Below are 24,863 nucleotides of genomic sequence, written 5' to 3' on the forward strand. Positions count from 1 at the left end.
ACGTTTGCTCTTCCCTGCCTCTCCTTGAGCTGTCTGTGTAGGGTGTGCGTCCCTGCCGTGCTCGGGGCAGACAGCTCCCCGGGAAGGTGTGTGAGGACAGCGTCCAGGGCCCTGCAGAGCCCTGGAGTTCCATCCAGCGCGCCCTGCAGCTTTGATTTGTATGACAGGATCGCCTTCAAATCTGGTATTTTTGCCCTGGGTCATAGCTAGCTTCTGAGCACTGAGATTTTAGAACTGGAAAGGATTTTAATGATCACTTAGTCCTAACCTCTTATTTTTATAGCTGAGGAAACGAACTCTGTGTTCTTAATCTATAGATTTATAGATTAAGAATTATGTAGGTGAGCGTTCATATGCCGTATTTCCCAGGTGAGTCAGTTTAGGGCCAGATGTGCGTATCTCTGTGTAGGAAGCAGGGATGGGGGCTCGTTGCTCAGGAGGAGACCGGAGGTTTTTATTTGGATTCTCGAGTTCATGTTCTGGGGATTGTGATGGTCTTCAGACCGAGACTCTTTGAAAGAAAAAAGTCTTCTTCCTGGTGCCTAACCTGGCATGAAGATTCCTGGGGATGAGTGAAATGATGTGGTTTGTGTACAGATGGTTCTTGCACTTCGTGGTTTTCATACACGTGACCTTTAAAGTTGTTTTTCTGACTCATGATCATTGGCATTTACTTTGTAACATAGAAGGTGCTCAGGATATTTGTTTAAAGCGTGAACATCTGCATGATTTTCTTTTCCCCAGGAGTTCACATGACACACAGTTAGACCTTCTGGAAAGTGTGTACGCAATGTTCCGGAAGGACAGCCTGCTTTCAGGCACCACTCGCCAGGCGTTTGTGGACCGAGCTCTCCTCACCCTGTTGTGGAGCTGTGGGCTGGGTGCTCTGAGCGAGTTCTTCAGCAGAATTGTGGTGGATGCCGTTGACATGCTGAGGTCCAGATTTACAAAGGTGCGGTGCCCCTGCTGTTAAATTAACCGTTGGTGAGGGTCCACGCATCCCTTGCTCAGTGACGTCAGAAAGTGCCCCATACCCAGCTGGGGTGTTGCAGCTCAGGGAGTACTGCCTCTCCACAGTGGTCACAGCTTGCGGCGCTGCCCGGGGCTGCTGTGACACCACCGCACGTGTGGCTTAGAACCGAGAGACCAGGGCCAGGAGGCAGGAGTCAGCTCCTCCGCTGTCCTTGCTCTGGGGAAGTGCATTCCTCACTCTGCCGGCTCCTGGAGGCCCCAGCGCCCTCCTCCCTCTGCCTCTCTCCTCCCTTGGCCTCCTGCTCCTCTGTCTGACCTCGCTGCCCTCTCCTGGAGACACATGACTGTGTGCAGGGCCCCTTGGGTGATACCATCTTGGATCCTTTGCTTCATTTCGTCTGCGTCATTCTTTTTTGTCACATAAGGTGTCAGCCACAGGTTCCAGCCATTGGAGTGTGGGTTATTCAGCCTAACAGTCCATCTGCCCCAAGGGTTTCCCACTTGCAAAATATACATTTACCCCATTGCAATGTCCCCCAAAGTCTAGACTCATTACAGCATCAACTTTTAAGTCCAAAAGCTCATAAATATTATTAGCACAAAGTCCTACCTCATCATCTGGACCACAGACGTCAGATGTGTGGTTAGTATTCTGGGTGTGAGCCATGCTGGGGCAAAACCCTCTCTGTTTGTAGACCTGAAACACGAGAAAGAAATGACAGACTTCCAAAATACAGAGACAGGACGGGCGCAGGCTGACGATCGTACATGTCCTTACTCCAGGTAGGAGAACGTGGAAGGAAGGAGCTGTTCTTCCAAAGCAATTTTAAAATCAGCCGGCAGATTGCATTAGGTTTCAGCACTGGGAACAGTGCTCTGTGGCCTGACGCCCCTCTCTGGGCCGGAGCCTCGTCCTCAGAGTGTCTTGAAGGTCAGCATTTGTTCGCCGCTGAGTAGCTGCAGAAATCTGGAAACACAGCACCCTTTTTCTCACTTCATTGTGTCTCTGTCCCTCCCACTCCAGTGGGCACAGCGCTCTCAACAGCTTCCTGTGCTCGTGTGCACGTCCTGGAGAGTCACTCCCTCAGACAGCAGAGTCCTCCGCAGATGCGGCTGGGTGGTCCCCTCTGCTCCTGGCTTCTGAGAGAGGAGCATCCCTGAGTCACAGGCTGATTTCTTCAGCCACACCCTCCATCTTCTTGCCAAAGCACACTTTCCTAACAGTGAATCTGCTAATGGCGGCATCTTTACCATCTGGATAGGCTAAGAATGTCCCAAGGCATCAAACTCTGGTTCTTTTCGCCTGACAGTCCTTGTTGTAATTCGTTTGCTGCGCCTCACGTTTTATTAGCAGCAGCAAAGCAGCAGCCATGTACAACCTCCAGCAAATTTGCTTGGAAGTCTTCTCAGCTAAATATTCAAGTGCACAGCCTTCAAGTTCTGCTTTAGCGTGGCTTTGGGACACCATTCAGCTAAATTCTCTGCCGCCATGTAACAGCACCCTCTGAGACTTCGCCAGCAACGGCTTTCATGTCCATATTTCTACACGAAGTATGTTTATGATGGTGGGTGTTCTCTAAGGCATTACTGCTTTCTCTCCCACTGGCTTTCTCTTCCCTTCCTCCGGGGCCTCCGCAGCAACACCTATAGTATCGGGATTTGTAGCAGGAGTCTCTGCAAGGCTGTCTGGGCTTTTTCTGTCAGGGTGGCAACGTGTTTTCTGCCTCCATCCCTCATCCAGTTATAAAGCCACTTACGTACTTTTGTCATTTGCTGCAGTAGCCCCCAACCCTTGGTACCAAAAGGTTTCCTTAACCTGCCGTAACAAATGACCCTAAGCTCTGGGCACGGAGCAGCAGAAATTCATGGTCTCACAGCTTTGGGGGCCGGAGGTCCAAAATGAGTTCCACTTACCTGAAGTCAGTGTTTGCTGCTAGCTGAATAGAGCACATCGATACTGAGACCCATGTTTTGAACCCTGGGCTGTTGCTTATTGAAGTGCGTTAGCATCGTTGTTAAAGTTCTTTTCGATGTAAAGGACGCTGAGTATTAAATTTGACATTCAATAAAATATTTTTCATGTTTGATAGGACCAGAGATGATCATTTGTTGTCTTTTTTTTTTAGCTAAACGAATCCATCTTTGGCACTCAGATCGCCAGGAAGATGGGCTACTATAAGGTGCTTGAGGTGATGTATTCCCGGCTTCCGAAGGACGCTGTTCACTCGCAGGAGTCTAAAGTTAATCAGGCTTTCCACGGCTCGTGTGCTGCAGAAGGAAACGAGCTCACGAAGACGCTCATCAAGTAAGGCTGTAGCTAACTGTGGGTCGTGCTTAGTCTGTCAGCGCGTCTTCTCTCAGTCAGGCCTTTCCTGGACCCCTTGTGCTTGCTTTGCAAGCTAGTGTTGGTTTTGTTTCACATTCCCTAGGGAAGCAGTCTCTTTTTTGGTGCGAGGTAATTAGGTTTATTGGTTTATTTTTAGAGCAGGTGCTGGGGATCAGACCCAGGACCTTGTGCCTGCTAAGCACGCGCTCTACCACTGAGCCACAGCCTCCCTCCAATTTGTTAGTATTTTTCATGCATACGTTTTTATGCAGGTATATAATGTGAGTAACTGTTTAAACACTGAATTTTTATGGTTTTCCTGTGTACAAGCTACTTAGATGGATTTTGATTCACCATGTTACTAGGTAACGTGTTTTATCCTATACACCTATTTTTTAAAAAATAAAGCTTTTTTTGTATATTTTTTTTTATTGAAGTATGGTCAGTTTACAGTGTGTCAGTTTCTGGTGTCCAGCATAATGCTTCAGTCATACGTGAACACACATGTATTCGTTTTCGTAATTTTCACCGTAAGTTACTCTAAGATACCGAACACAGTTCCCTGTGTTACACAGCATGGACTTGTGTATCAAATCTCTAACTCCCAGTTTATCGCCTCCCCCCGAAGCTCTTTTTCCTTCATTGTCTTTTTCCTGCTGTTTCCCCTCAGTTGCCTGGTGTGTGGTTAGCGGCAGGGTTTACAGCACAGAGGGGTTTAGTGTGTCTTTCTTTTCCAGTTGTTTGATGTGAAGGGAGTGCTGCCTGCTTCAAGCAGGTGCTGCATGAAGCGACTTCTGACGGGCCCCCGTCACTGTGGCCCCAGGCCCCCGACCCCCCACGGCGCCCCTCGGTGACCGTCACGTCCCCATGTTTGCACAGACAGGGGCCTTGGGGGCTGCGCTGTTTCTTCTTCCTCGGGGTCTCTGCACCCTCGCGCCGGCCAGGCCCGCAGCCGATGGCTTCTGTCTCCGCGGCACCCTGGGACCCGTGCCCTTGGTTCACTGCCTCAGTCCACCATCGGTCGCAGCTCTGGTGCCCCTTGGAGAGCCCCTGTGGTGGCTCCTGCCCGATCGTCCTCACTGCACTGAGGCTCGTCCTTCTCGGCTCTGCCTGCCCTGCCGCCAGAGCCAGGACTCCCCTGCTGTGCGAACCGACCGTTCCCTTTCCCTGGGCCTTGTCCTTGGTCGCAGAGGTTGGCAAGCTGCTCTGTGAAGGGCTGGACAGTAACCACTTCCAGCTCTGTGGGCATGTGGAGCGGCCGAGCAGTGTGGACGGGGAGGCGTGGTGGTGTCCATCTACACTGTGCTCGCATGTAATCAGCCCCGAGCATTGTGGACAGGGGCATGGTGGTGTCTGTCTACACTGTGCCCACACGCAGTCGGCCCCGAGCAGTGTGGACGGGGGCGTGGTGGTGTCTGTCTACACCGTGCTCATGCAGTTGACCCTAGCGGGCAGGACGGAGGCCGGGCCACTCGGTGAGGCTGTCACCATGGTCACTGCTGCCGCGCCCTCCACCCCGCATGCGGGGTGGCGCTGACCCCTGGAGCCTGTGGCCTTTCCTCTGCTGACTTCCAACTCAGAGTTCAGTTCAGATGCGTGATCGTCAGGCTGGGCTGCTGTCCGGCCCCTGGCCTGGTCTCGGCCTACTTGTGGCCCTCTACGGGTGGCCGTGGTGGGGGCACCCGGTATCCTGGGTGAGTGACGCCCCGCGCGGGGACCTGACTGCACCTGGGCCCACCCTGCAGGCTGTGCTACGACACATTCACCGAGAACATGGCTGGGGAGGAGCGGCTGCTGGAGAGGCGGAGGCTGCTGCACTGCGCCGCCTACAACTGCGCCATCGCCGTCTCCTGCTGCGTCTTCACGGAGCTCAAGTTCTTCCAGGGCTTCCTGTTCAGTGAGAAGCCGGAGAAGGTAGGCGCCTGGCTGCGGGTCCCCGTGAGCTGAGATGTCATCCCCCGCCCCCGCGTGCGCGTCCCGTCCCCTACCCGGTCCCGCCCGCGCACGTTGTCAGCTCGGTGCTTGTCCGACTCTCCTGGGGCAGCGTCATGTAGCACTCAGTGTCTCCACCGCTCACAGTACGGTTTTTGCATCTGCAGAATGTGCTCATTTTTGAAAATCTAATAGACCTGAGGCGCTGCTATACGTTTCCCATAGAAGTGGAGGTGAGTGAGATTTTTCTAAGTTAAAAACTTACCGAATGCTTGCAGAGAAAAGCATGTGTTACGCTGATATGTACATACTACGTTCTCCACACTCAAGTCTGCCTTGAGCTGTAAAAACTGGCGGTCCCTTACAGTTCCATCTGAGATTCAATCCCAGGCACCTACGAGAAGTTCATTGTAACCCAGGTCTCCTTCAGCCTGTGAAGGAGAGAAAATGCCAGTAGAAGAGCTGTCAGGGCACATCCCCAAAGCTGTTGTCTGAGCAAGCTCCTCTGGTCAGAGGGGTTGAGACCCCCATCTCAGGATTAGGGCCCTGGGGCCCTGCTGGGGGTCCCGGCAGACCTGGGGAGGGGGCGCCCTGGCAAAGGGGCGACCGGATCTTAGGCACCCCCGGGTGGGGGGGGGGCGGTAGCCGCGGCCTGGCACAGCCTGGGGAGAGGGCACTCCGATCCCACACAGCTGCTAACCTTGACCCTGCCTTAGTGGCTCCACTTCAGGTAAGTGGTTACTTCCTGCCTTTTGGAACCAGATTGGGAAGGTTTTTCTAGGCCTGTGTTCAGAGAACTAACAACAGATTATAAGAATAGCCTGGTTATTAAGCATTCAAACACTTGCCGTGTGTTACTTCTAAGCTCTCCAGCAGCTCTAAGATGTGCTGACCTGTTACAACCGTGCAAGTAGGACGTGGCCTGAGGGGCTCGGCCCACACGGGTCCCAGGCCCCGGGGAGCACCAGCCTCGTGGGCGTCTGTGGGAACCCTTTGTGGGTGTTTTTCAGGGCTTTTCCATTTGATAGAAGTTTTGATTAAAAATTAATAACTGTGGGGTTTTGCCAGACTGCTACAAAAATAGAAAATGTGTGACTATGATTCAAAAGAATTTTGAATCGTCTGTTTGTTTTTGCCTGATAGGTCCCTCTGGAAAGAAAGAAGAGGTACACTGAAATCAGGAGAGAAGCCAGGGAGGCCGCGAGTGGGGGTTCAGGTAGCACGCGCCCAGAGTGATGGGGAAGAGTCCAGTGGTTGGTGTTTGTTGTATGCATATTTTAGCAATATTTTAAACACCTCAAAACATTGCAGTTTGAACATTTTATCTTCAAGTGGCAAGTAGAATTGCACTTTGCAAGAAACCCAGTTGGTTGGACTCTGACGGTGTAGACGCATCTCAGAGTCCAGGGGGGGCTCAGGCCTGGGACGCCTTCCACAGGTGCAGGATGGGCTTGCTGTCTGTTTACTTGCTTTTGGATCATGTTTGCCTGTGATTTCGGCTTGGCCAGAAGTCTGTGGAAACACAAGCCCCATCCTGCCCTCCTGCTCCAAAACTCCCCTCAGCCACAGCTCCCTTGGGACAGCTGCCCCCCCCTCCCCGCCATCCGCTCGCTGCGCCCTGTGCCCCAGGGCCTTGGCTGTGGCATCCCCTCAGCCCAGAGGTCAGCGTGGCCCGTGACCCTTAGTCTAATGCAGCCTCAGTAGGAGGTTCTCTGCCCTCCCTGCTTAGAATCAGCCCTCTGTCCCTCCACATGCTCCTTGTTTCAATTTTTGCTTAATTTTTCTTCATAGTTATTTTTTCTTGATTTGAGAATAAAACTTGGGTAAGTGTTCTAAATTCCTTATGTATTTTGGATTAGTTGTTTTTCACTGGCTTTTTTGCCACATTTATGTTATTTCTGGGCAAAAACGTGTGACATCAAAATTCTTAGTGTAAAAGGGGGTTCTGTTAGTGTCACATCCAGAAACTGGGTCCGGTTCAAGTTAATCTCTCTGTCCTCACCGGAGAGTGACAGCTCAGGGGGCTGGAGCAGAGGAGGTCCCCCAGGCCCTTTGGCTCTGTTAGCCCGGGAGGCGGGCGAGGACCGCAGGCTGGTGGCGCCCCGGCTGAGTACCCTCGGTGCGCGCACCACCTGGGCTTCCCCCGACTCGAGTGTTTCCTTCTCCCCCGGCAGGTGGCCCCCATTACATGTCCTCCCTGTCTTACCTGGAGGACAGCAGCCTGACTGAGGAAATGAGTCAGTTCGATTTCTCAACTGGAGTTCAGAGCTACTCCTGCGGTTCCCAAGACCCTAAATCTGCAGCTGGTCGTTCCCGGGGACGGGTGATTAAAGAATGTTGTTGGTGTTTGGAAGGGAAGGGGGGCCCAGAGGACCACGGGGCTCCAGCCTCCCCTCTTGGGGGGCTCAGGGAGGGAGGGAGGGCTTGGTAAAGTCTGGAGTCAAATTAGGGAGTTTGCAAAGGTTTTCAGACTCCTGAGGAGAAAAAGGGTAAACTCTTACCTGTAATCACAGCTCAGTAGCTGCACTTCCTACAGGAGGTGGTGACTGAGGCTCTCGGAGACCGTTGCTCTCAATGTGCTGAGGGTTCTGGGGCCTCCGGGATGCACACATCTGGAAGGATCTTTGTGTCTGCGCGGATGCTGTGACTGGAGTGTGGCGGGTGGGGAAGAGCCTTCCTGGGCCGTGGGGGGACGTGAGCTGGTGTGTGGCTGGGTAGTGAGGGGACCGCTGTGTGTCCTCGGTGAGGTTGCTGTCGTGGACGCCAGATCCTGGCATGTACCCACCTCACGGGCTTCTCCCTCCCAGGAGCACAGGGATGCGGTGACCCAAGGCGACATGCTGGAGCTGGAGCTGGATGAGCTGAACCGGCACGAGTGCATGGCCCCGCTGGCCGCCCTGGTCAGGCACCTGCAGAGGGTTCCGGCTGTGCCCACGGGAGGAGAGGTCTGTTCTGCCCCTGCCCCCACCTCGCTCTCCACCATCCTCTGTCGCGTCAGGACGGACGCTTAGCATCAAAGACCACTCCAGATTCTGCTCAGGCCTGATGTCTCATTGCTCACATCTTGCTCTGTCTTTGTCTCACGATGTCATGATGTGAAGCTGTTTTATTCCACTTTCTGAAGTAATTCTGAGTGTGTCATTTCAGGGTTCGGTGCCAAGAAATCTTCCTCCTTGGATGAAGTTCCTTCACGACAAACTAGGGAATCTGTCAGTGTCATTAAACGTCCGTCTCTTCTTGGCCAAGCTTGTTGTTAACACAGAAGAGGTAAGTACTTCCTTCTGTCTCTAAAAACCCTTTGCAGTCACGTGCATCTGCTTCAAGGAGCCCACAGTGAAGAGCAGTAAAGGGACAGAGGGCGGCACTGCTCTGAACAGAGCAGCCGGTCTGCGTTACTTGCTCAGTGTCACTCTTCCCTCATTTTCTTGTGAGAAGTCACCCTTTTATAAAGTACGTTGGCAGGTCTCCTGTACCCGCCAGCTTCTTGGTTTACTGTGGCAGAGAAGGGGTGACATCACCCCTGTTAACTCCTCCTGAACAGCAGCCAGCTCCCACGTCGCTGCTCAGCGTGTCCGGTGGCCACACGTGGCTCTGTCACACGTAGCACTTGGGCAGTGGGTGGACAGTGCTGGGGTCCACACCGCACACGGACGAGCGGTGTGAGCAGAGCCGGCCGAGGGAGGTGGGTGGCCCGGCCCCGTCGCCAGCGAAGGGGGCTCCTGAGGGTGCTGGGGCAGGCCCGCCGGCAGCGGCGCTGAGGCCTGGCCTGGGGCTGCAGCCGCCCTCCTCAGGGCCACGCCTGATTCCAGCTCCGGGGCTCAGGCGACAGGAACTCTGGATTCCACAGCGTCGGCTGGTCGGTTCCTTCTGGGAACTGCCTGTGGACAGTCTCCTGTGCACGGCCCAGTTGTCTCTCTGTGCCTGTTTCAGTGTGTAACAGTTTCCCTTTATGGACACAGTCATTGGATTAAGGCCCATCTCAGTGACGCAGTGATCGTCAGAGACCCCGTTTCTGAAGACGGGCAGTCACAGGTACTGAGAGGCAGGACTTGAGCAGCCTTCGGGGTCCACGGCTCGGCCCACATGGGGTTTCGAGCTCACGTTCCTGCCATGAGGACTTGATGGCAGACAGAAAGGAGCTGGTGTCTGTTTTCTGGTTCAACACGAGGCTGCTGGCCCACCTGTGATGTGGAGCCTTGGGGCACCCCGAAGGGGGCCCTGCGGCGTCATGCACGCCTGGGGCTCGGGGGCAGTTAGGGCAGCGGTTTCGCAACAGGTGGCCATTGTCTTACGGGAGTGAGGGTTAGAGCTTGTATTCACATACGTTTTTAAAATTTGAACCTTTAATTTATCCTTTTTTTTTTACAGTTCAATACCATAGTAATGAAGTTTGTATTTACAATTTATGGATGAACCAACAGACTGACATCAGGAGCGTTCATAGTTTTTTTTTTGACTTAGGAGCACATGATGAGAAAGGATCTGCGACCAGACAGAATTAACTGTGAGAGCAGATGAGAAATCCCCGAGGAAGCATTTGGGAGAAAAAGCAGGTGGCAGAGGTCACAGCAGACAGCCTCAGTTACTGCAGCTTCTGAACTAAAATCAAAGGAGTTTAGGTCTCAGGGATCCTGGGCGTGTGACGTGTGTAACGGGAAGATTCCTGCAACGTAGGAAGGAGTGGAGTGAGAAAAGTCATGTGCACCTGATTTTTATATTCCTGTTTTTCATACACCCTGTGCGTTTGCTCGAGCTTGTGCTGTCCACATGGGACGCGGTTGGTACAGAACACTTTCATTTTTATTTCTACAGGCACAGTCATATCAGAAAGGCTTAAGGGAATGATCAGTGAGAAATACATTTCTCCTGAACCACCAGCAGAGCGTTCAGCTGACGGCCTCCTCTGATGAGCAGCATAGCTGTTGGGGTTTACCTGTTTTGAATTTGGATCAAGTCATAATATTACAGCTGTGCTCAGGGAATCGTATCTTGGTCACGAGAGCCGCCCTCTGACCTTGGGCTCTCGCACTCTCTCCCAGGTCTTCCGCCCTCACGCGAGGCACTGGCTGGGCCCCCTGCTGCAGTTGGCGGCTTCTGAGAGCAGCGGGGAGGGGATTCACTACATGGTGGTCGAGATAGTGGCAACAGTGCTCTCGTGGACGGGGTCGGCCACTCCTGTGGTGAGAATGGGCATCCTCCCTGGAGTGAAGTGGGTCCTGCAGAGCCCTCTGCAGGGGCTCCTGAGATCCGGCAGCCCCCGGGTACAGCCTGGCTGCCTCCAGCGGGTGGGGGAGGGCGGCTTCCCTGGGCCCTGCCAGGTAAAGCCTTTGTAGTCACCTGTGGTCGGATCGGAACAAGCTCGTGTGGGTTTTAACCAGGGCCCAGACTCCTCAGTACAGTACCCGCTCTCTTTCATAAACAGGCTTTTGGATTAAAAAGTGCTTTCCCAGAATGGAATGCGATAAAGGTTAATGTGGAATTTCTGTGCCTTTTTTAGGGGGTCCCTAAAGACGAAGTGTTAGCGAATCGACTGCTTCATTTCCTAATGAAACGCGTTTTTCATCAGAAAAGAGCTGTGTTTAGACATAATCTTGAAATTATAAAAACCCTTGCCGAGTGCTGGAAGGAGTGCTTGTCTGTGCCTTACAGGTACACGTTTACTGGATGTTGCCGTAGGTTTAAAGTTCTTGTACGTGTGGCGTGCTGCACATGATGGTCACGGTGAACCTCTGTCATCTGGAATGAGGGAAGCAAGGACGTAACCTGAAATGGAGTCTCTTTACAAGGTGTAATGTTGCCACTCACAGGCCACAGCCTCCGTTTGGTACTGGAAACACCTCTGGGGCCATCGCCTCCAGGCAGCCCTCTGTGCCTCTGGGTGTGCGGGGTGCACCCTCCCTTCCCGCCTCCTGCCCGCGGTTACCCCTTTTAGCACAGCCTGGGCAGGCCCAGACTTGCTGCAGATTTTACTGTCCACCAAGGGAGAACGGGGGCAAGTAGTTAGAGTGTAAGAAATACCCACCTGCCCGTGTTCTGGAGCTGGAGGAACCTGGATGTGAGCAGAGGGGCTTGGAAAAGAGAAAGGGTTTCTTACCCTGAAAAGTAGCCACAGAAGGTTTGTGTTTTTCTTCCTGCCTCGTGTACCTGACAGTCTCTACTTTTCCTTTCTGCTCATGTTTCAGGTTAATATTTGAAAAGTTTTCCAGTAAAGATCGTAATTCTAAAGACAATTCAGTGGGAATTCAGTTACTCGGCATCGTGATGGCTAATGACTTGCCTCCCTACGACTCAAGGTGTGGTGTCGAAAGTACGAAGTAAGTATTGCACTGTCCTGATCTGCTTCTTTTTTAGGGTAAAGTGTCCCTGAATCAGCTTGGAGGCTGGGAGTGTGGTTTAATTCTGATAAATGTAAGGACCAGAACCCATGTTAAAAATATTTCTACCTGAATTTAGATAGTTGGGTTTAGAGGTCATTTCGGAGAAGAAATGTGTGAGTGAATTGAATGAAGAAAGTGTATTTTTAAAGATTAAAAATTAGAAAAAATTAGAGTTTGTGTAGTTTTGTCAGACTAGACGTTAGCTGTTTCCGTTCTTGTTTTCTAAGCTGACGCTTTCTTCGTTTACTCCCAAAGGCAGCGTGAGCCCTGGGGAGCCTCATCCCAGGGCCAGGAGCACAAGGGGTGGCCACACGCTGCTGCCCTTCCCTGAGCTCTGCCGCAGCCGCAGCCGCAGCCACGCGGCTCCCACCCCCGGGGTCTCGCACCTGAGAGTTCAGTTACTTGGTAGATTTCAGCACGTGCCCCGAGCTCTCCACTTCTCTGGAAGGTCTCATGGTCTGGCTGCCCCAGGTGCCCCAGTGGCCAGGCAGACAGGCCGGCGAGCAGCGTAGCACAGATTCACGGGAAGCGTGGCCTTACCTGCGCTCAACGTCCTGCTGTCTGAGGCTGGGGAGCCTCCGCCCAGCATTTCCTTCTCCTTTCGCGTGGACGGCTCTACATGGGCTGGCATGTCTGATCTCAGGTCGAGGCTGATGTCCCGCAGGCCCGGGGTGGCTCTGTTCCCTGCAGCAGGTCCTGCGGCCGAGTCGCAGGCTGCGTGTCGGAGCCGCACAGGTGCCTTGGGGCCGTTTAGGCTCCTGCGTCCCGTGTGCGCCAGGAGTGAGGCTGTGATGCCCTTGTGACGGCGGGTGGAGGGCTTTATGCGTGTTTTCTTCCCCGTTTGTTGCAGGTACTTTGAGGCTTTGGTCAGTAACATGTCCTTTGTGAAATACAAAGAGGTGTACGCGGCGGCTGCAGAGGTCCTCGGGCTTGTTCTTCGGTACGTTTCTGAGAGGGACAAGGTGAGTGTGCTCTGGTTGTGACTTGACGTGCCTTGATCCCCGTGCCTTCTGTAGGAAACCAAGTGGGCCTTCTGTGTTTATTAATATTTTGCTCTTTCCTACTGAGCTTTTTTGAAGGAAGACATGATTTTTTTTTAAGCTCTTGGAAACTTGGCAGATATTTAAAGACTGGTAACTCGCTTTCATTGTAAAAGTCAGGACATGAGTGTCTGACCAGCTTTCATTCCTCTGCGTTTGGCCTCAGGGCCCCCTTGGAGGAGAGCAAGCTCTGAGCTCCGGGCAGGCTGAAGGGGACCCACCCAGGCCCCTGCCTGTGTTCTGCCGTGACACAGCTGCCAGACTGAGAGGGCTTCTCAGGGAGGGCTGCTGGCCGCCCGGCCCACACCGCGTCACCTTCAGGCCCCGCGCGCCCAGCACGGTGTGTCCTCGGTGACCGAGGTCACTGAGGGTGCGTCCAGCCACGTGGGCTGTGTGTAAATTGCAGGTTAACTCAAAGCTCCCAGGCCAACCCCCGGGGTTAACTGAGTGGGGGTCCATGCTGGGGCCTGGGGGCTGTCACCCATCGTGACAAGGCACCCGGTGTCAGACTGTCCTGGGTGACACGCTGGGCCCTCGTCTCCCTCCCCGGCTCTGGGTCTGGCCCTCTTCCCTTCAGTGCTCCCCTGCCAGTACCCCGGCCACGTGGCTTTAAGAACGGCAGTGCTGGTCTCCAGGTTGGTGTCTCCGGCCACCCCTCCGCCTCCCCCAGAAGGAAACAGTGGAGTCTGGGCTCTGTACTGGTCAGAGGGGCAGGGAGAGACTTGGGCGGTCAGGGGTCCCGAGGGCACCAACCCCGTGGCATACTGCACCCCTGCCCATTTCATCAATTAGGCATTTGTTGGGATTTAGAAGGAAATTAAATTAAGCTGAAAGGAAATAGACCCACTTGGGAGGGTCAGGCTTCACTTATAATTTACTTAGGGATTACCAGCTATTTTTGTAAAATAAAAAAAATTTTTTAACTTCAGAATATTACGACATGGTTCTCATGTCCCTAAATAGTGCTTTGTTTCCACCACAGATGGGGCACATTACAGCAGATCCCAGGTTTAAGCTCTCTTGACTTAAACTTGAACTTAATGGGAATAATAAACCCTTTTGTTTTACATAGTTCTTATCAATACCATAAAATGGCATTGGTTTAGCTCAGAAATTTGGCAGCAGAGTCAGGCCGAGAAGCAAGGGTCCCTCTGGTTCTGGCCACTGACCTGTCTCACCCCCAGGTCGTGGGCTCCGGTCAGGGCTGTTCCTCGTCTCACCCGGCCCCTAGGCTGGCGCTCCTCATTGGCTCAGGCCCCAGTGCAGCCAGCAGAGGCCAGGCCAGCCAGGAAGCCCATGGGGACTGCGCACACGCAGGCACGAGGTGATGGGAGTGGGACCGGGGCAGACAGCGGGGCTCCCTGAAGTCCTGGTGCATGAGTGTCTGACCAGACACGTGGACACCGACGTCATGGAACGTGTCCTGAGCAGCATTTAGTCTCTGGTTTTACTCTCGCTTGTCAAGTGACTTGCTGGCCGTGTTCTGGTGTCAGAAGGAGGTAATCTTGTCCTCTGACTCCTGACCTGGGGCTTCGGCTGAGCCCGGAGCTTCTGGTCCAAGCCCCCTCTGGGGCCTCTGCCTGGGGACGCTCTCCTGGCTGGTCATGTAACTGCTCGTACATCTCTCTTCAGTGCTTAAACTAAGTTTCCACTTAACGTGTATTTGAGAAGAAACTTCATCTTTCAGATGCTGGCGGAGTCTGTGTGTGAGCTGGTGGTGAAACAGTTGAGGCAGCTTCAGAACACCATGGAGGACAAGTTCATCGTGTGTTTGAGCAGAGCTGCGAAGAACTTCCCTCCTCTCGCTGACAGGTGGGGGGGGTCAGCCCCGCCCTCACCTCGCCCACGGGTGGGGGTGGAGGGAGAAGGGGTCGGTGCCTCTGCTCACCGGCCTCCTGCCGCCAGGTTCATGAACACTGTGCTGTTCCTGCTGCCAAGACTGCACGGCGTGATGAAGACGCTGTGTCTGGAGGTGGTGCTGTGTCGCGCGGAGGCGATAGCGGACGTGTACCTGCAGTTAAAGAGCAAGGACTTCACGCAGGTCATGAGACACAGGTGAGGGGCACGGCTGGTGTGAGCTGTGCGCCGCCCCTTCCACTCGGGGCCCTGTGGGCCGTGAGGACGCGAGTGTGTGCGGTGGGATCGGAGGAGAGGTACCCGGGGCCTCGTGCCTCCTCTGACCCCACACCCGGGGGGGGGGGGGGGGCCCCGCGTCTCAGGTTGACCAGGGCTCCGTTCGGATTCAAAACGCATGGTTTTGAGTTTTGTACCTGTTTTGTCTGGTAAGGGGCTTCCGTTTATTAAATTTGTTTACTTATTTTCAAAACCGCCTAGTGCTGTTAAAGTAAATGTGGAAAGAGGGTGCTGACGGTGACTTGCCACGCTTCCCCTTCTCCATGCCCTGTTCCAGACTCACCCGTGTGCGTTCCCACGTGGTGCCAGGTTCTGTCACTGTGTCCGGACTTGCTCCGTTCCGCACTCCCTGAGCGTCTGCACGTGCAGGGCGCTTGGCTGGAGCTTTAAGCAGGGAGCTGCGGTGAGGAGATGGGTGTGCGCCCCTGGGCACCCAGACTGCACCCCTCCCTGTGTGAAGTGGGGGCCTGACAACACTTGATGTCAGTTTTTAAGGTCATGAATTCGTTTATGTTTACCTTGTTCTGTCTGACATTGTCAGGTTTTATTTTGGAATAACTTTGTTTTTATAGAAGAGTTAAAACTCAGTGCAGCCCCCACACACCCTCACCCGGCTTCCCCGTCCAACATCATCGTGGGGAATTTGTCAAAACCAAGGAGCTAACATTAGCACACTACTGTTACTGAGACCAGACTTACTTGAATTCACTAATGTCCTTTTTCTATTCCAGGATCCAATCCAGGATACCACATTCTTAACTTATTTTTCATAGTCTAATCTGTAATAATCATTTTCAAGAATATGATTTTTACATAAATGTAATATTACTTGTTATAATAAACTTTGAAATATGGAACAGCATAGAGAAGAACTTTCCAGTCATATCTGAAAGCATAATAATAAAAGCTGTTAAATTTGTTTTTTAAAAATCCCTCTACTTACAGAGACGATGAAAGACAGAAAGTGTGTCTGGGCATAATTGACAAGGTGATGGCAAAGCTGAAGCCAGCGGAGCTCCTGGAGCTCCTGCAGCCGGTGGCAGAGCTGGCCTCTCACCCGTCCACACGGTGCAGGGAGCAGGCATACGGCATCCTCATGTGGGCTCACGACAACTACCGGTACGCCCTGCAGAGACGGTTACACTGCGTTTGCATGGAAGCACTGGGCTGCCAGCAGGCTGGAATGAATGTCATAAATGATAAAACTTAAAAAAAAAAAAGATAATTAAAGCAAGATTACTTCAGTGTATTGAAATACATCTTTATTTTAACTCATTTTACATACGTGTGGGGAATATTCAGAGGGTGAAATTACTGGCTGAGTTCGAAGTGTAATTGTTCTCGGTTATTATCCCGCTAAGATCTGGCAAGATTAAGGAAAGAAACGGCCAGGGGTCCTTCTCTGGCAGGACCCCTTCCCGTGGGGCGGGGGCCCTGTTCTTCCCCACCTCCTGGACTGGGCCTGCGAGCCAGGTGCAGAAGTGGGAGGGGCAGATCCCCTCCCCTCAGTTCTGGGCAGTGTCTTCAGGGCAGAGCAAAAGCAGAGGACAGGAGCAGTCACGTGCTGTCCTGTTGTTACTGTTCTCAGCGATCCAGAGAGCCAGGCCGACGGGGCCTCCCAGGAGGTATTCAAGTTGGCGAAAGACGTGTTGATCCAGGGCTTGACGGACGAGAACCCCGGGCTTCAGTACGTGTCCCCTGGTGCAGCTGGGCTGGCGGCGCAGGGAGGCTCCTTCTCGGCCAGTGTGGGGTCTTCCCGGGGTGTTGGAAGGGTCTGCCTCTTGTTTCCATGATGTGTCATGGAAATGCACTTTAAATCCATGAAGACCTAACAGCCCCGACAAGTTACTCTGATGTGAGAGTCTGGAAGGAGTGGCGTGGCTAGCACTCTCTGCTGTGCCGTGAGTTCTAGCGTTTCAGGATGAGAACCGGCACGAGCCGGGCGTTACTGTGCCCAATTTCACCCGGGCGGCGTGATCGCACCACGAGTGTCCCGTCGAGCGAGGTGTTTGGAGCTTTAGAAATAGGAGGACTTGCAGGGTCGTCGGTGGAGACGGGAGTGTAGGGGTGACTTCTCACTCAGCCCCAGGTGTGCACATCACACGGGAAGGGCACAGACCTTCGTGTGAGTCTGTGTGTCCGCTAACTTTCAGCTGTACTGCGGTTTTTAATTCATTGAACTTCAAAAAATTGGATTTCATAAACATTCTCAAGTTATAAAGCCTAATCTGGTTTTTAACCAGGTTAATTTGAATATTTTATGTCCATATGAAGTTTTGAATTTTTTATGGCACTAATTTTTGGACTGAATTGTTTTAGCAAGGCAGTGAGAGCCTGTATATAGTTTCTTTTGAGGTTTTCTCAGTTTCGAAAATGGTGGTTATATACTGATCACTGAAACCTCCCCGGGGAGTGGGGGGAAGAGCTCAGTAGTAGAGTGTGTGCTTAGCACACACAAGGTCTTGGGTTCAGTGCCCAGTCCCTCCATCAAAAAAAAAGATGAAAATAAAAGAAAACTTCCCAGGTAATAGAGTTGAGAATAAAATCACCTAGTTTCTCACCTCTTGTTAAATAACAAGTTTTGGAACCTTCCCTCCTTCAGTGCATGCGTTGTTCCCCTGTGGACAGTTTTGCGTGTGGCTTCCCTGCGTTGGCTCTGGCAGGACATGAGCTGCAGTCCCCAGCTGGCACGCGGACAGTCCCCACTGGGAACATGGACAGGCTTCGTCCTCTTCTCTCCTCTCTGCCTTTCAGGTTGATGATTCGGAACTTCTGGAGCCATGAAACTAGGATGCCTTCAAATACCTTGGGCCGCTTGTTGGCCCTGAATTCCTTATATTCTCCTAAGATAGAAGTGCACTTCTTAAGCTTAGCGACAGATTTTCTGCTTGAAATGACCAGCATGAGCCCCGACTTCCAGAGCCCCATGTTTGAGCACCCTCTGTCAGAGTGCGAGTTTCAGGTGGGTTCTCGTCCCTGTGATCCGAGCTCTCCCTGCTTGTGGTCGGTGTCGTCCGCTAGTGGTAAACGTCTGTCTTTTTCCTTCGGTTGAGGTGTAGCTGACACTCAGCATTGCGTTTGTTCCAGGCGCTCAGTGTGACGATTTGATGTCGTGTGTATTAATTACAGAGTCATCGTTACAGTTAGTTTGGCTAACGTCCGTCACGTCACATAGTTACGGGTTTTTAAATTTGCACTCTCTTGGCAACTTTGAAATGTACAATGTTATTAACCATAGTCACCGCGCTGAACATTATACCCCAGGACTTACTTATTTTATAACAAAGTTTGTACCTGTTGACCCCTTCATCCATTTCTCCTACCCACTTCGCCTCTGGCAACTACCAGTCTGTTCTCTGTATCTATGAGCTTGGGTTTTTGGGTTTTTGTTTTAGATTTTACGTATAAATAAGATCATACAGTATTTGCCTTTCTCTGACTTATTTCACTAAGCACAGTGCCTTCAAGGTCCATCCATGTTGCTGCAAATGGCGTTATTTTATTCTTTTTATGACTGAGTAGTATTCCATTAAATAAATATACCACATCTTTATTCAGTTATCTGTTGTTGGACAGTTAGGTTCTTTCCATGTCTTGGCTGTTATAAATGGTGCTGCTATGGACACAGAGAACAGACTCGTGGTTACGGGGTCGGGGGTGGGGGGAGGATAAATTGGGAATTTGAAAACTTCACCTCTTGGGGAGCGATGGAAGGGTTAGCTGTCTTGATTGTGGTGGTGGTTTCATGGGTTTACACATCTGTCAAAATTCATCAGATTTTTCATCTGGAATATGTATAATTTACTGTGCAGGAATCGTAACACAATAGAGCTGTGAAAAAAAAGCTAAAACCACAGTGCTGCTGTGACACTGGGACACATATGTCTTTTCAAGTTAGTGCTTTGGTTTTCTTCAGATAAACCCCAGAAATGGAATAGCTGGATCACATGGCAGCTTTATGTTTAGTTTCCTGAGAAACCTCCACCCTCTTTTCCGTGGTGGCTGCGCCGGTTTCCATTGCCACCGTGCACACCACGTCCCACTCTGGTGGGTTCTCTCTTGTCGTGACGACAGTGGTTCTGACGTTCCCTGGTGACGCTGTCTTCTTTCCTTTGCTTGGAGTCCAAGCTCTCTTTCTGAAGCAGCCACGTGTGCTCACCTGCTCTGCTCCCCTCCCCCTCCTGCAGCCGCTTCAGTGAGGGTTCACACGTGGACCCGGCGCTCCCGTCAGTCCGTGTGTCTCCCGTCTGGGCGGGGCACTGGGAGGGGTTGAGCTTCCCCGCAGGTGGCATCTGGGTAAGGAGTAGAAAAGTGGTGCCTCCCCGCCGGCGCTGATGGGTGTTCTCAGTAGGCGGATGACTGCTTCGTTAACTCTTCTAAACGTGAAAGGCTCTTCAGCTCCTCTCACGGGCACAGGTGAGGCGCCGCGGTTCTGCTGCCAGGCGGGCGCGGCGCTGGAGTGCGAGCCTCCTGTTGGATGTCTCCTGTGCAGGAGTACACCATCGACCCGGACTGGCGCCTCCGGAGCACCGTCCTCACCCCGATGTTCGTGGAGACGCAGGCCTCCCTGAGTGCCCTCCAGACCCAGGCCCAGGACGGGGCGCGAGGGGCGGCATCCAGGCAGGTCCGGGCCACGCAGCGGCAGCTTGACTTCACGCTGACCCAGAGCGCAGGCGAGTGCTGGGCGGGAGCTGCCCCTCGGGGCGTCGGTGCAGGGAGGTGACGGTGACGGGAAAGGGAGGGAACCTCGAGAAGAATGACAGTCAGAGGAGAAAGGGCTGCGGTGTCTGAAGGACCAGCCCCGGAGAGGTACAGAGAGCGGGGCGGGTGCTCAGGCCGCCCACCCCCACCCACCCCTGCGGGTGGTGGGCTGTCACCACAGTGAAGAGCGGGGGCCAGGTCTTTTCTGACTGGGAGAAACGGGGAAGTCTCAGTACGTGTCTGTTTTGTTTCGGTTTTGTCCCGAAAATCTGCTTCGTGCATCAGATTTAAACCTGCTTGCCTGGGCAGCAAAGCAGAGCTGAGCTCGACTCGCTCGCTGTTTGTGGTTTGCTGGACTGTCTTTCTCAAATGGTCCACCTGCTCCCTTTGGCCAGCACAGTGCGAGTTGTAGAGTAAAGTCGTTTTGTATAAGTGCTTCGATGTTTTCCTTGAGAGTTTTCACATTCTGTTGGTTCTAGAAGTTGGACCACTTGGGACAGTTTCAGTGGGAATTTTGTGACACTGATGGTAGAAACCACGGGCTTAGTACCTGCGGGTAGAGACACTGTCGTCCTCACCAGCAGGTGACATGGTTCCTATTGTCAAGTGAGGACTCAAGGCTTGGATGCCCCTGAGGTCCTGTTTTCTTGCTGCTGGGACGTGGCTCCTGCTCTGCAGGCATACATGGCACGTGCTGGTGGGTGGCAGGGCCAGCCTGACAGGCCTGTTTGCAGGGGGAAGAGGCTCCTTCCATTGGCTGACGGGGGGCAGTGTGGACCCACTGGGGGACGACGTGGACACGGCCTCGTCCTCATCCTCGTCCCTGCTGTTTGCCCACAAGAGGCCGGAACGGTCACTGCTGAAGTCGGTGGGACCCGATTTTGGGAAGAGGAGGCTGGCCCTCCCAGGGGACGAGGTGGAGCACAGAGCAGAAGGTGAGTGCTGCCGCGGAGGTGTGCCCACCCGCCGCCTTGCTTGCCCCGCCTGCCACCCCGTCGCGGGAAGCCTCCCACTCTGCCCGGGCATCCCCGTGTCCATTCCTGGTCCCGTGGCTGCCCCACTCCCCCCTGGGAGCCTCGTACGGCCTGTGGCTGAGCACAGGTCACGTGGCACTGGTTTCCTGTCCTGCACAGCCATTTTTCCTGGGTGTTAGTGCTTATTTTCCTTAGGTGCTTAGCTTTCTGCACATCTGCTCCCACGTCTCCTCTGCATTGGACGGCTGTCTCCTTTGTGGCCCCCGCATCCACCCTGAGCCTCCACGTGGCCGTGGTCTGGGGGCCACTCAGGCCTATGGCCTGCCCTTCCCCTTGGTTCTGTTCATTCTTCCCGTGGGCAGGGGCCCAGGCACCCGTGGGGACAGAGCTCTGTTCTCATCTGGTCTTTTGTGAGGACAGAGTCTTTGCTCTGGGAATGCTCTTAGGGTCTCCTCTTTTAAGCTAGTTTTAGGAAATGTCACCGAAGTGTCCACTTTTCTGGGCGTGAGGGCCCTTTCAGGCTGCCAGCTCCTGTGTTCCGGTTCTGAAATGTTTTTCCTTGGGTGGTTCTGATGGTGATTTCTGCAAGCCAGTTCTCTCTTCTTGGAATCCTGTCTCCACTGTCAGACCTAATGGATTATGCTTCTACTTTTCTTGTTTTTTATCCCTTTTGTTCCCTGTTCTAGGAAATCTCTGACTTGATCTTTAACGCATGCTTTTAAGAAACCCTGCTTTTAATTTCCACGAGCCCTTTTGGTCTCTGAACATCCCTTCAGTCCTTGGTCCGCTGGAATATCTGCTGTGACCTTTCTGATAAGTGATCTCGTTCTGAATTTTTTTCTGGAGGGTCTGCTTTTAACAGTAGCTCTTTCCCTGTTGTTTTGGCTCCTGTCTTTCTCATTTGATGCTTTTTCCTCGAAGGTCTGGTGATTCTTGGCTTTCTGCTGTGTTCCAGGTGGGGCACTGAAGGGTGTTCGGAACAGTACCCGCACATGGGGGTGCTGACTGGCCTCTGGGACGTGGAAGCCCTGTTCTCTGCTGGTCAATCACCCAGAGGCCGGCATGCTCTCCTGCCTGCCAGCCGGGGGCCGCGTGGAGGGCGGCTGGGTCCCGGGGCTCCAGACGTCCTCCAGCTCGCCTGCCTCTCCCCTTGCAGGCTGACTCTGCACCCACACCCCCCTTCAGCCTTGTGTCCCGAGGCCCCGCTGTCCCTCCGGCCGTCAGGCTCTGTCTCAGGCGCAGGCCTCACCACCTGTTCTCCAACTTCCAGAACTGGCTGGCCGCCTCCAGGCTGGTCTTTGGGCCTCACGAGCTTATGTTGTTTTAAAAATAAAAGTAAACAAAGGTGAAAAGTAGATTAGCAAATTCTCACTTTTATTTTAGGGATTCTGGGAAGGAGGCAAAGTCAGCCACGAACAATGAACCTGCTTTCTGTTTTTAGGTGCAGATAGTCGGGCCGAAATACTGAGATTACGCAGACGATTTTTAAAGGACCAAGAAAAACTGAGTTTGATTTACGCCAGGAAAGTTGTTGTTGAACAAAAGCGGGAGAAGGTTTGTATCCGCCTCTGGAGTTTGGTTGGTAACAGCTGCTCTATCAGAGGACGTGCACTGAGGAGACAAGCCTGCCTGCTGGCCTGCAGCCTGGTCCCGGGGCCTCGGTCCGTGTGGCCTAGCGTATGCATGTGCGGTGGCCCCGAGCCCCACTACAGCCTCTGCCCTGGGGCTGTGCTCCCCCGGGACGCCGGGCTTCCTCCTCGTGGTGGAAGCCTGACCGCCCGTCATCCCTGAGATTGATGTCTTACAGCCTCAGCCCCTCCGACCTCAAGGTCGCAGCCTCGACCCACCTGGGGGCCCACAGGCTGTGGTCGGAGGGGGAGGCCGTGCCCCTGGAGGTGCTGGGCGTGGAGGGAGTGTGGCCGGCGAGGGGACAGTCTGCTGCAGACACAGTCCTGGTGGGAATTAATAGTTAAACACCTCTCAGTGTGGAAGTAATGAGAGACTTTGGTTAACCATAGCTTCAGTGTGACACCCTATCAGTAATTATGACCGACTGTTGTAAAGACTGGATGGTGGCAAAAGAACTGTCTTGGTTCTAATTTAGTTTAAGGCCTCAAGCATGTAACTTCCACATCTGCGTGTGCCGTGGCCGAGCGGCTCTGCTGTGTCTTCCGTGAAAAGCAGACGTGCCTCTGTGCTCCCTCTGTCTCTGTAGCTGCAGCTCTGCAGGGAGGGCCTCGGGGACGCGGCTGCTCCTGGTCCAGTCTCGTCCCGACCAGGCTTCCTGAGGGTTGGAGCCGGGGTCGTGGGCAGGAAGTGCAGGGAGAGGCCTGGGCGGCCGGGCGGCCCTGACACCCCTGCCTCATCTGAGCCTGGTTTACGGCTCTAAAAAGTTTTAAGTCAAGTTCTCTGGTTTCAGAGGAACTCAGATTTCTCTGTGAGACACGTTTCAGTAATCTTCTGGTTTTCATGTGGCCGTGTCATTGCCCATGCGGTAAAGCACGCTGATTGAGCGTCCTGGATGAGGGCTGTCTCGGATCCACTCGTGAGGACACGCTGACGGTCTCACGGCGCGTGCTGCTGACTCCTGCGTGAGGGTTCTCACCTTCCCGTTTCCGTGGTGACAGGAGGTGCTGGCTGAGCTGAGAGTGAGGCAGGACGCGCAGGTCGTGCTGTACCGGAGCTACCGTCAAGGAGACCTGCCTGATGTCCAGATCCCACACAGCAGCCTCATCGCCCCGCTGCAGGCCGTGGCCCAGGTGGGTGCTGGAGCCTGCCCGGGGCGGCAGGGCCTTGTGGGTCAGCACGAGGGCTGGCCTGTCCCACATGTGTCCTGGCCCTGCTGCTCCCGGCTCTGTGAGCCTCTGTCCGGGGTTCTGCTCACACTGATCAGACGGGGCAGTCTCTCTTACCTGCAGCATTCGTTGAATGAAACAACGTGTAAGTTGCGAAGCCACTTAAATCATGGCTTATACAAACCCTTTCTGGGGGATCGGGGTTCTTCCTTCCCTGGGAATTTAGTAGCAGAGGGCTGGGAATACTTTTCTCACTCGTTAGGGGATAAGAATATCAGGAGTGAATGGCGTTTTCTAGCCGAATTCCTTGACAGAAACAGGATATTTGTCCCTAGAAAGTCTGATTACAATCCCTTTGACTTTAACTGAAATAACTTTTAAAGTCAAAGAGTATTATATGTTAATTATACTAGGTGCTGAGACACAGTGCTCTATGTTTTACTGCACTTGAGTTTGCGGTACTGAAATTGTTTATAATAGGTTACATCTGTTTAGCCCATTACTGTTTCACAAGCTTTTAATGAATCAAAATAATTACATTTTGACAGAATTTGCAGAAGCAGCACACAGTCCTTTGCCATCCCTCCAGCCGCCCTCACAGCTGACGTGACTAGCGCTGTGTGAAGACCTAGAAACTGACATTGGCACTGAAAATTTTATTTACTTCTACATTCATGTCTTCACTTAAAAACATAGACAGTGCCTCCCAGGAGCTGTTCTTAGAGGCCTTGGAGGGTGGCGCTGGGGTGACAGAGCAGGGCAGCCTGCCGTGTGTGCGGGAGGCGGCTGCTGGTGATGCCCGAGTTTCATGGCCCACAGATGGGACTCTAGGAGTTAAAGCTGGCGCCTGGTCATCTGAGGGTGCTCCAGGCTCTGCTCCATCCCTGAGCACCGATCTTCCCACAGCCGTGGGCGGCTGTCCCCTGGCCTGGGGCAGGGACCGCAGGCCCAGACTCATTCAGGCCTTGAGCTTTGAAGTCTGCGTCTCTGGTCCTGAAATCCCTGCTGTCATGCCTTTTGTAAGACTCGTGTCAAATGCATGTCGTCAGGTAAACTCCAGACCTGCCCGTCCATGGCAGCTGCAGCTCCTGTGAAGTACAGAGTGTGTGTGTGGGTATGTCTGCGTCTCAGGTGAAGCTGTGACCTGTCCCCCTGCCTGTCCACAGAGGGACCCGATAGTCGCCAAGCAGCTCTTTAGCAGCTTGTTTTCCGGGATCATGAAAGAGATGGACAAGTACAAGACAGCATCCGAGAAACGCAGCGTGACTCAGAAGGTGCTGCAGGACTTCAGCCACTTTCTCAGCACCACTGTCTTCTTCTTCCCGCCCTTCATCTCCTGCCTCCAGGTGCGACTGCTCGTGCGGGGTCCTCGGGAGTCTGCCGTTTCCCAGGTTGAAACAAGGCTTTTAACAGAGCGGTCGGTGCCCTCTCTCTGGGCCGCCTCTTCCCAGACGGGTCGATGCGGTTTATTTGTATTTCAGAAAGGCACTTATCCATGACAGAATAATGAGAAATGAAACTTGGCACAAAGTTGTCCTGATCTTACTAAGCCAGTCCCTTCAGTGTCACTTGGCGCTGTCCTAGCCCTGCCCACTCCTGTGGGAGCTCCTGCT

General features: G+C 53.3%; 1 protein-coding gene and 1 long non-coding RNA gene across 2 annotated transcripts in view; one reads left to right on the plus strand and one right to left on the minus strand.

Annotated features, from left to right (window-relative positions):
* On the minus strand, nt 1-24,425 carry LOC116660467. Its single transcript, XR_004316002.1, has 3 exons — nt 23,413-24,425; nt 14,236-14,241; nt 1-14 (listed from the first exon to the last, which is right to left on the minus strand). It is a non-coding gene; the product is annotated as an uncharacterized LOC116660467 (long non-coding RNA).
* PRKDC (protein kinase, DNA-activated, catalytic subunit) overlaps nt 1-24,863 on the plus strand; it is a 118,707-nt gene that overhangs the window by 61,093 nt on the left and 32,751 nt on the right. Inside the window, 22 exon segments of the mRNA XM_032470027.1 lie at nt 745-952; nt 3,099-3,277; nt 5,044-5,212; nt 5,398-5,463; nt 6,374-6,446; nt 7,405-7,553; nt 8,038-8,175; nt 8,378-8,497; nt 10,270-10,410; nt 10,728-10,879; nt 11,413-11,544; nt 12,458-12,569; nt 14,335-14,459; nt 14,553-14,702; nt 15,726-15,899; nt 16,369-16,467; nt 17,535-17,742; nt 19,273-19,453; nt 20,216-20,416; nt 21,897-22,009; nt 23,083-23,214; nt 24,417-24,596. Of these exon segments, the coding sequence (XP_032325918.1) occupies nt 745-952; nt 3,099-3,277; nt 5,044-5,212; nt 5,398-5,463; nt 6,374-6,446; nt 7,405-7,553; nt 8,038-8,175; nt 8,378-8,497; nt 10,270-10,410; nt 10,728-10,879; nt 11,413-11,544; nt 12,458-12,569; nt 14,335-14,459; nt 14,553-14,702; nt 15,726-15,899; nt 16,369-16,467; nt 17,535-17,742; nt 19,273-19,453; nt 20,216-20,416; nt 21,897-22,009; nt 23,083-23,214; nt 24,417-24,596 (3,202 nt within the window).

The sequence above is a fragment of the Camelus ferus genome, chromosome 29, assembly GCF_009834535.1.
Source record: "Camelus ferus isolate YT-003-E chromosome 29, BCGSAC_Cfer_1.0, whole genome shotgun sequence".
In the NCBI taxonomy this organism is placed as follows: Eukaryota; Metazoa; Chordata; class Mammalia; order Artiodactyla; family Camelidae; genus Camelus; species Camelus ferus.